At 52.3% G+C, this 9,978-nt stretch overlaps 1 protein-coding gene across 1 annotated transcript; it reads left to right on the top strand.

The window, feature by feature from the left end:
- The first annotated feature begins 4,737 nt into the window (after positions 1–4,737).
- On the top strand, positions 4,738–9,432 carry LOC119109783 (uncharacterized). Its single transcript, XM_037233537.1, has 6 exons — positions 4,738–4,857; positions 5,418–5,545; positions 6,163–6,275; positions 6,810–6,914; positions 7,453–7,589; positions 8,237–9,432. The coding sequence occupies exons 1-6, from the start codon at positions 4,738–4,740 to the stop codon at positions 8,810–8,812; spliced, it is 1,179 nt and encodes a 392-aa protein (XP_037089432.1). The 3' UTR covers positions 8,813–9,432.
- The last annotated feature ends 546 nt before the right edge of the window (positions 9,433–9,978 follow it).

Below are 9,978 nucleotides of genomic sequence, written 5' to 3'. Positions count from 1 at the left end.
CGGCGACGCTGAGCAGGACCAGGAGAGTCCGGACTGGTGTCACGGCGACGCTGGGCAGGACCAGGAGAGTCCGGACTGGTGTCACGGCGACGCTGGGCAGGACCAGGAGTGTCCGGACTGGTGTCACGGCGACGCTGAGCAGGACCAGGAGTGTCCTGATTGGTGTCACGGCGACGCTGGGCAGGACCAGGAGAGTCCGGACTGGTGTCATAGCGACGCTGGGCAGGAGCAGGAGAGTCCGGACTGGTGTCATAGCGACGCTGGGCACGACCAGGAGTGTCCGGACTGGTGTCATAGCGACGCTGGGCACGACCAGGAGAGTCCAGGACTGGTGTCACGGCTTCATTCAGCGGGACGTGATGAAGTGGGCAAGTTCGGGCGCTGTGAAGATGAAGAGGAAAGATGGTTTGGTATTTTGTAAGACTATACGAGCACTTCACTGAGAAGAACGGATATGTGGAAAGAGTACGCTTTAATTTGCATTGATCAGGCCAGAGGTGAGAAAATAAGTTTGTTTAAAGCGCGCAACACACCACGAATTGCCGCGTTGACGTCATCTCGCACGCTGAAAGGCATCGCGGTCTCACGATTTACGCCAAATTCACGGCAACTAAATCATGAATAGGAGCGTGTTCCCAGTACAAAATGGGAAACACTCTCGATTCGCAGCCTTATATTACTGTGTTTTCATAGATTAAGCAGAGGCGATGTTATTGCCTTGCTAATCAATGCTCGTTATCATAACGAACGCCTTTTATATGGTCACAGAACATTTTTGTTTTACTGAGCGCCAGATATTATGTTTAACAACTTTAAGGACAAGCAAAACATGAATAAATACCAGCTGCCTTCCACATGCTTCCGCTTCCTGCTCTCCACTTTCTACGTGTCTGGTTCAAAAAAGCTACTTCTTGCGCAAAATAATGTGTTTCGGCAAATTATTTTCGAACGAAATTCGAACTTGCAGGTTTTCCTTGATTTGCGGTAAGGCTTTCTTGAGTAAAGCCGCTCACCCTGGCGTTCCGTTTCGACCGAAAACCCTGCCTTTCTGGAAATTAGGAGAACGCGACCCCCTGCCTTCCACTAGAACGAAACCTTGTGGTTTATGATATCTCCGTTGACTCATATCCATGACAAGGTTTCCGTTTAAATCCCGACCACTTAATGAATGCATGTTACAGTATGCAACACCATCACATAGCCTGGAAAATGCCTCACAAACGCGCTAATTTACTTGACCTAATGACACTAATCTAGTTCAACAGAGCTCACCGCCTACACGGAAACAACTGCTGGGCGCCAAAGAACTGGTCGGTGGTTGGCCCGCTCATCAGGCCTCGTCGGTGTCGGGCACGGGTGTCCGTTGTACAGGAATGGTACGCGGCCGCTTTCTCGATGAAAAAGTGGTAGTGTGTCGGTAGACTGACAGGGCGGACCGGGACTAGATGGACTTAACGGGTCAGGAAGCGGCTCAAATGCTTTAGTAGCAGCCGTTTTCGAGCAGAGGTGGCAAGGAGGTTTCCGATGGATTGCTCATGCTTGCATGCGTTGCTCTTTTCCTTGGCTATGTCCTGTTTTGAGACGCTTCTTGGCGCATGCTCTCGAAACACGTTTGGCGAGAACAAGCCTGAATACATTCGACTTGGTACAGATTGCAGTATTTTCTCATTTGTGTTTTCTCGACTCCGGTACCGTACCAACACCAGACTAGATGCATGTGTACCTGCTGACGTATAGCCAACAAGGCTGATGCCAGCGCTGGTACTGACCGTCAGTGTGCTCAGTACGGATGCGCATCTCCTGGCGCTAGTAGTCTCAGCATGTTAGTCCGATGGTCCCTCCAGCTCACCTTTATAAGCTCAGTACTGACCGTCAGTGTGCTCAGTACGGATGCGCATCTCCTGGCGCTAGTAGTCTCAGCATGTTAGTCCGATGGTCCCTCCAGCTCACGTTTATAAGCTCAGTACTGACCGTCAGTGTGTTTAGTACGGATGCGCATCTCCTGGCGCTAGTAGTCTCAGCATGTTAGTCCGATGGTCCCTCCAGCTCACGTTTATAAGCTCAGTACTGACCGTCAGTGTGTTTAGTACGGATGCGCATCTCCTGGCGCTAGTAGTCTCAGCATGTTAGTCCGATGGTCCCTCCAGCTCACCTTTATAAGCTCAGTACTGACCGTCAGTGCGTTTAGTACGGATGCGCATCTCCTGGCGCTAGTAGTCTCAGCATGTTAGTCCGACGGTCCCTCCAGCTCACCTTTATAAGCTCAGTATTGACTGTCGGTGCCAGGCTACCGAAAAGTCTTGCATCTGTCGTTTGGCGTCAGGTCTGATTCTGTAGCACGGATCCAGCCATTGTGTAAAAGGACCCGTCCAATCGACCCAAATGGTAGCGATGATAGAGGGAGGTTGACGGAGCTCCGACCAAAGTATGGCAGGCGTGGGGTTTGGCGCCACAGGAACCACGCTGGTGTGTCTCATCGGCGACGGTGGGGTTTGGCGCCACAGGAACCGCGCTGGTGTGTCTCATCGGCGACGGTGGGGATTGGTGCCACAGGAACCGCGCTGGTGTGTCTCATCTGTGACCTGGGGCTGTCCCATGGCCCCGCACAAGACCTGGAACTATCCCATGATCACGTACAGGACCTGGGACTGTCCCATAACTATGCACAGGGCCTGGAACTGTCTCATGACCACGACTGACAACCTGTGGAACTGCAACTTTGCAGTCGTCGCAGCTGGATGTCATTTGCACGCACTCCAGTTCGGTATTCCAAAGTTTTGAGAGCACAGATAAGTCCTACAAACGCAGGCTTCGCATGGAGGCACCGGGCCACACGTTTTCACTTTTTACCCCGCAATCTGTCTGCCGAAGGTCAGCGACCCCAAGGCCTTTAACCTTCGCCCCATTGCTAGGGGGGGGGGGGGCTCGAAAGGGGTGGTGCTCAGAGGCCCTTGATATGATCCTGAATAGATCCTAAACGGTTGTAAGCACTGCCCTGAGGTTTTTGGGTCTGAATTGAGATTTTTTGACACATTTGCGAACGTGAGGCTGCTTTCTCCGAGGGTTTACAATGCATGATCTCTTTGTCAAGGTCATGTTAGTGACATTTTCTCTCAAGCCATAAATGACACTTATCTCTCGTAGAAAATGCTCTCATCGATATAACTTGGAAGTGCATTGCTGTTGTTCTGGTGTTGTTTTTTTCAGCGACAAGTCATGCGAGGTCGAGCCAGGGCAAAATATGTCAGTTTGACCCGATTTGACCGTTTGGAGGTCATATAAGATTGAAATCCAACCGACACGTACATTATGGAGTTGAAAAGTTTTTTTTTGAGTTCTGTTCTCCCCGTTTGTTTGGCTTGTTAATCGCTTGATATAGCCGGCACGCTCATGCAGCAGGTTCATCGGACGGTTCTTGACCCGTCCGAACTGACGTGATATATCACATATCAAACGTATCGATGACCATTGGTATCTATTTTGTCAAATTTTCTAGAAGCTTTTCAATGCGTCTTTGGCATTAGCGTACCATGTTTATTTCTTGAGGTAAGAGGAGGAGTCCAATGAATGCTTCTTTGACAAATTTGACTTGGTTTGACCTGTCAAACGTTGCGTTCATCATTATTCAGGCAGACCTTCCTGGTGCAGTTTGACAAGAGATTTCCGATGCCGTTTCTGCGTGGCTCTAACATTTTTAGCTCTCGAGAGCTCAGGGGATTCGGAGACATGACTCACTCTTAGGGTGAAGGTGAATGTCACGTACGGCGACGGTTGATTCCACCGGACAGTCATCCACCGCTGTCACTACGGCGGGTGCGCGGCGGGATGACGGCAGCCACGCCATTGCGCCGGCAATTGTCACTGGCCAAGGTAGGAAGCCTATCTTTTTACCCTCCCCCTTAAAACTTCAGGAAGCCATATTATGCCAAAAGGAGGGTTATCTAGGTACGCAGAAGACCGTATCTCCCCTGCGGCAGCCCCCTCCCCCCCCCCCCCACGCTTGCGAAGCGGTGAGCGCTGCTTTGCTCACGGGCGTCATACTAGTGCATGTTAATTATGTCTTATGTCATGCGGACCAGTTCGCACCAATCGGAAACGATTCACAACGACGTTAAAGCTACTTCAACATCCATATAATTTCGCCATTTTTGAGGCTGTCAGCAATGAAACTTCGTCAGCTTTGACCGCAAATATACGAAACCGAATGTTCCTTCAAAGTTACTGTCAACCAGCTTATTTGGAGAAATGCTTTGAAGCATCCATGACGCACAGCATGCGCAGCAAGTACAAGATTCAGTCGCTGTATGCATCGACATTGACAACTGTTGCGTACTGTGACGACATCCGTACATACTGGCCAAAAATTACGGTCATGGTCTTATCTACGCCCTCATCCGAAGTCAACACACTTCCTCAAGTCCCAACCTTTGGAAGTACAACGCCCTTTCCTATCCTTTACAACACAAAAGTATCCTGATTTTTATAATACCCCCCCCCCCCCCCCCTCCTTAAAGCGTCTATGATCGACTGTGGCCGGCGCAGTGACCCGCGGTCTAAAGGACACGGTCGCTTGCGTCGGTGGCGCGTGTTGGTCCGGCGCGCGCGGCGCGCCGCCCCGCTGGTGGCCGGTCCGGAAGCCGCCCTGACCGGGTCACCGCACCGGCCGAGGTGATAAGAGGTGGGCCGCCGGCCGACGGCGGCGGCAGACCAGGCGGCGCGCGCCCCCCGTGAGCACCGATGACGCCGCTGCTGCCTCCGCTGCTGCTGCTGCTGCTGGCGCACCGCGCCGCCGGCCAGGTGTTCTTCAAGGGGCAATGCCCTGACCCGCCCACTGTGGTCGACTTCAAGACGTGGCTGGTGAGTGGGGCCCTGCATGACGCTGGCCGCCAACGCTCAGCTGCTCGAGAAACGCAACTCAACTGTGGCTGAGCGCATGACTTACGTTCGGGACTTGAACAGCCACAGTCGCAAATTATTTTTGTGCAAATGGTTCACAACAAGTTTGGAATAATTGCCAAGCTAAGTTTGGCACGCTTATCCATAAATCAGAACCCACCACCCAGAACAGAGGATTTCAATTCAACGAGCGACCATTGCTACGATCACTGAGCGCGAGATTGTCAGTCCCGTGCAATGGTGATCAAGAACATCATGAGCCGTGACATACTGCAGACGAACCTGTTCAGCCAGTTGCCAGCTGACTTTCCATGCACTTGCTGGGAGAAGCAGTGCCATTCGATCTGGGATTCGATCTCATGCGCACACAAACAACGCGGAAGAAGTCCCTCGCTCTACCAACCAATGCGGCTGAAGTTTACGCGGATCAAGCAGAGCATGTTCTCAGCACATGTAAGTTCTTTGCGTAAGGGCGTGGCTGCTGTTAGCGGCACACCTCCAGCTCTCTGGCGATTTTCCAGTTCGAGGGCACCTGGTACGAGACTCAGCGATGGTACTCCATCAAGGAGAAGGGCCACTGCATGCGACACACCTTCACCGACCTCGGCTACGGCAAAATGGATGTACTCACGGAGCTGACCAGGAAAAAGTGAGTGGCGAAGACTGTCTTGGTGCTGCGGTAACGTCGCGGGTGCTGCTATAAAAAAACACGGCTGACGCATCGGCCCGCGCAAAATGGCGTTACGTGGGCTTTTGACCACTATAGTTTCAAATAATGGTAATCGCTGTCAATCTAGAGAGGGGGAAAGCGCGAGGTTACTTCGATTCGTTCCGTGCACCACCATGGGAGTAATGTAAAACTCCGGATATTTGGGCTGCAGCTGCAACGCTTGCCTCCGGAATCCGCTGTCCGGGTTACGAGTGGCTGTTTTTTAGTTACTTATGTCGGGCTTCGTATTCCGGTTGCGTTCGGTAGAGACCTGAGATCGTGGCGTGGCGTCCAGGAGCCAGTGAGTTGCACCCTGCCGCTGGTTGCTGTTGGAATCAGCCATTTCATCGCGTGTCGGTGGGCCGAGGGGGGGGGGCGTCCGCAGAGTGGTGTTCCTATGATATCAAGCGTAACTTACAGCAAGCGACTACCCTCTCCCTCTCACGCCTTTGGAATGTTGTCACTTGTATCTGAATATGCATGAAGAGACGTAGATTTTGACAGCACAGTTCGTCTGGAATGCCCAGAAAAACCTGACATATCCCTCTCATTTCAAGATCATACGAGTACCGACGGGGTCTTGCGCATTTGGAGGCCGCCAAGACCACAGGCTACGGCGAACATAAACATTCATATGGCCAAACCAAGTACACCATCGCGTACAACGACGGTGAGTGGCCAACTGACCGTCCTGGACTGGGAGGCGCGCGCATCCCTTGTCTGGGTTGCCGCTCGATTCGTGTTGGATTGAAGGTGATATACGTGTCTGCGTAAAAGCTATCGGCGGGAGAAGCATTGCAAGTACCCATCGGCAGACAGTCAGCTTTTAAGTCGCAATGCCGGACTGGCTGCCTGCTAGACCTTGAATACAGCAGCGTCTATTTCAGTTTGATGAACAAAGATAACGTTTGGTGTTTATCAAGAGTGAGGATGGGCATGTGAAATTTCGAGTCGCCGTTATGCTTTACGTAGCCTGCCAGTTGTCCCGTGCATGTGTGGTGTAGAACTGGGACTCTGCTATATGACGGCCGGGGTGGCCGCGTCCGTATGACAGCTGGGATGACCGCGTTTTGCTGTATGACAGCTGGGGCGGCCGCGTGCCCAATATGTGTAATCCGTCCTACGCACTATTTGGCTCATTGTAGTGTTTCCTTACGTCTGAATGTGTGACTTCATGGGGCCTAATCGGCTGGCTCGCTTGCAGAGAAATCAGATAAGGGGGACGACGAAACTTTCTTTGTACTAGACACAGACTACTGGACATATGCAATCATCTGGTCATGTAGTGACAAGAAGTTCTTCAACATGCGTAAGTACTACGGCACCTGATGCTATACTAAAACCTCACCACCTCACGATGCTAAACCAAGCTAAAACCTCACTATCTCACTATACTAAACCAAACCAAAACCTCACTACCTCACTACTCACCACCTCACTACCTCATTACTAAAAGTGATAAATGTAACTGCCTTCAATCATACATCTTGTTGCTACTGACGCGTACACTTGTATGTGAACAGTGAAACGCTTGCGAGAGGATCTCAGAGAAGTCCAACACTAGCCTGTACTGTCTGCTCAGGTGTCTGTATTGGGAAAGCCTTGTGTGACGGTCAACGCCAGTGGTGCCGATTATATGATCGCGCAAAACGGCGACATCAGTGAGGAGCCATTGGCATCATACCGATGCCAGATTCCAACATATCAAAGCACAGAACGTCGCGCGAGTGAAATCGGTCAAGCAGCAACGGCCTCCGGCTATCGAATGTGCGGTGTATTGTGTGTGTGTATGGTGCGTGTACTGTGTGGCGGGCGTCGCGGCCGTGACCGGGCGCTGCCGTCCGCAGAGTACCTGCGCATCCTGACGCGCTCGCCCTATCCGCACTCGCACACTCTGGTGCGCGTGTACCGCGAGCTGGAGTACCTCGGCCTCGACCAGGAGCACCTGGTGCTTGTAGACGACAAACGGGAGTGCGAGTACCGGGTAAGCAGGAGCGGCAGTACCAGGCGAGCTAGGTGTCACCAGCTGGCCGGCTGGTATCAGGGGCACCACTTTCTCATGCGCAGGGTTGCCGGCTCGGGGAAAGCAGGAGGCCCATTCCGGGGGAAGTGCGGACGGAGTGACCGTGCTTTTCGCGGAATGCTGTTACCCCTGTGCTGTCCGCGCCGATTTTCCATGTGTGTTTGGAGAGCGAGTGTGTCGGCCGACATGGAGTGCCGTCATGGGATATGCAAGAAAGTCCGTACCTGTTGACCAGGAGTGCCAGAGTATGCACGAGTGGCATTACCGGGTCAAGGGTGTGAGTAAGCAGGAGTAGCAGTACCAGACACGCAGGAATGCCAACGCCAAGTTAACAGTGTTATTGGTTTGCCGTACGTGGACTTCCCAATGTGTATGCATGTGGCATGAATAAATTGATTCAGTAAATGCTTGTCCAACCGGGGTTCTATACAACCTTCGTGAAATTAGCTAGATAATTTTTAGGACCTAACCATGCCAACGAAGTAGTCATGACAGGCTGCAACGTTGATAAACAGCGTGCTTGTCAAGGCACGTGATTATTGTGCCATCGCGGTATTCCAGCGGCCCCGGAAGCGTTCTCACGTTTGTGCTAACCTCTGCTCACACAGATTGCGCAGACCCACCACAAGAAGGGTCACTATGGCCATAAGGGCAAGGGCGGTGGCTACGGCCGCCGGCCCGAACGGCTGCCCTACCCCATCTCCTACACATCGCTGCTGACCGAGGTCAAGCCGGGCGGCAGCTACAGCGGCGGTCTGGAGCAGGCCGCCGGCGGCTACGACCTCTCCGGGACTGAGCACTCGGACGACGGGTACCTGACCGTCGGCGGCGGCGGCGGCGGCTATGACGTCGGCTCAGACATCGGACTGGGCGGGTTCGGCGCGTCGGGAGGCTCCGCCGGATTCGCTGGATCCGGCGGTTCCGCTGGATCCGGCGGGTACGGGGGCGGCGAGTTCAGCTCGGGCTCGTCCGTCGCTGGTGGATACGGTCAGAGCTACTTGAGCGGAGACACGCTCAGCCTCGGAGGCAGCGGCTACAGCTCGGGAGGCGGAGGGTATTCAGCTCCATCTTCCGGCCACTCCGGAAGTCAAGGGTCGTCTGACGTCCACGGTGGCGGCTTTGGCGGCGGCAGCGGTAGCAGCTACACCAGCTACAGTTCGTCGGGGTCTGGAGGGAAATACTAGGCCAGTTTCCTCCGACGTACGTTGTTACGGAGATGCGCATGACCATGGGCGTGACCAGTATCTCTGAGGTGGGGGAGGTATATTAGAATTGGTGAGTTTAACTATGGTCTGAACGGAACACCATACCCTGACATTGAACGGGAAAACGTGAACAACTTGCACTTTGGGGTAAAATTGGAAACAAAATCAAATGCGTTTTGCAAAAGACGGGCATGCCATCTTCACCCCCCCCCCCCCTCAGTGGTTACACCCATGTGCGTGACTGTTAGCTACAAAAATTAGTGTTAAAGATAAGCATTCCCATCGGTGTCCTTTCGTTTTTGAGGACTATTTCGCCGTGCATGCATTTGTTTGTATTTGTTCCAGTTTGTCATAGGACAGATTTTGCTGTAATCACTTTCTACGTGATCTTTTTTGTAAATACATGAGCAGATATTTATTTTAGTATGTGACGTATGTAACAGGTCGATATTGCACGAAATACACCATCGCACCCATCCTTGTGGCTGTCCTTGCAGTTCGGGATTAGGCGCACCCACCGTGACGTCCCGGCCCAAAAGAGGCCTGTGCTCCAGTGCATTGCGTTAATTACCTGTTGATGCCGTCTTGCCACACGTACGATGCTGTTTTTCTCTCTTTGAGTGTGAATAAACGTCCCGTCGTTCGTCGCTAGGCGTCCCTAAGCCAACGTGGTGTACTCAGGCGGAGTGTCGGGTAGGCAGGAGCGACAGAACTCTTCTGAAAAATGCCCGCGCGCTTGGGCACTACAAAAAAGCAATGGCGTGTGAATTGATAGCATGCGTTGCAACTGCCAGGGTATGTCCCATCAAAAGGCGAAGTTTGTAGACGAACGGAACAATAAGTTCAGAGAAATGAGCTGTTTGTAGTCAAGAATTCAGGGATTTTGAAATTTGATGACTTTTGACTTGACCTCTGCCTAACAAATTTTAAACTGCAAAAACTTATCAGGCATGACGCATCCAATGGCGAATGTTTCGCAGCGATCCATCTGTCTGCGGTAAAAGGCCGCACCGGTCCAAGATTGTATGCTTATTACACTCACACAATTACGCTACATCTATCAATAAATGTGCAGTCAAATCTTCAGAGTACACTGAATATCGAGGATGAAAAAGGGTCACGGATGAAGAAAATGTGTTTCATGC

Source organism: Pollicipes pollicipes, unplaced genomic scaffold, assembly GCF_011947565.3.
Source record: "Pollicipes pollicipes isolate AB1234 unplaced genomic scaffold, Ppol_2.1 Scaffold_7231;HRSCAF=8579_pilon_pilon_pilon, whole genome shotgun sequence".
Taxonomy (NCBI): domain Eukaryota; kingdom Metazoa; phylum Arthropoda; class Thecostraca; order Pollicipedomorpha; family Pollicipedidae; genus Pollicipes; species Pollicipes pollicipes.
Note: the sequence above shows the minus strand (reverse complement) of the source record. Positions and strands in the feature narration are given on the sequence as shown.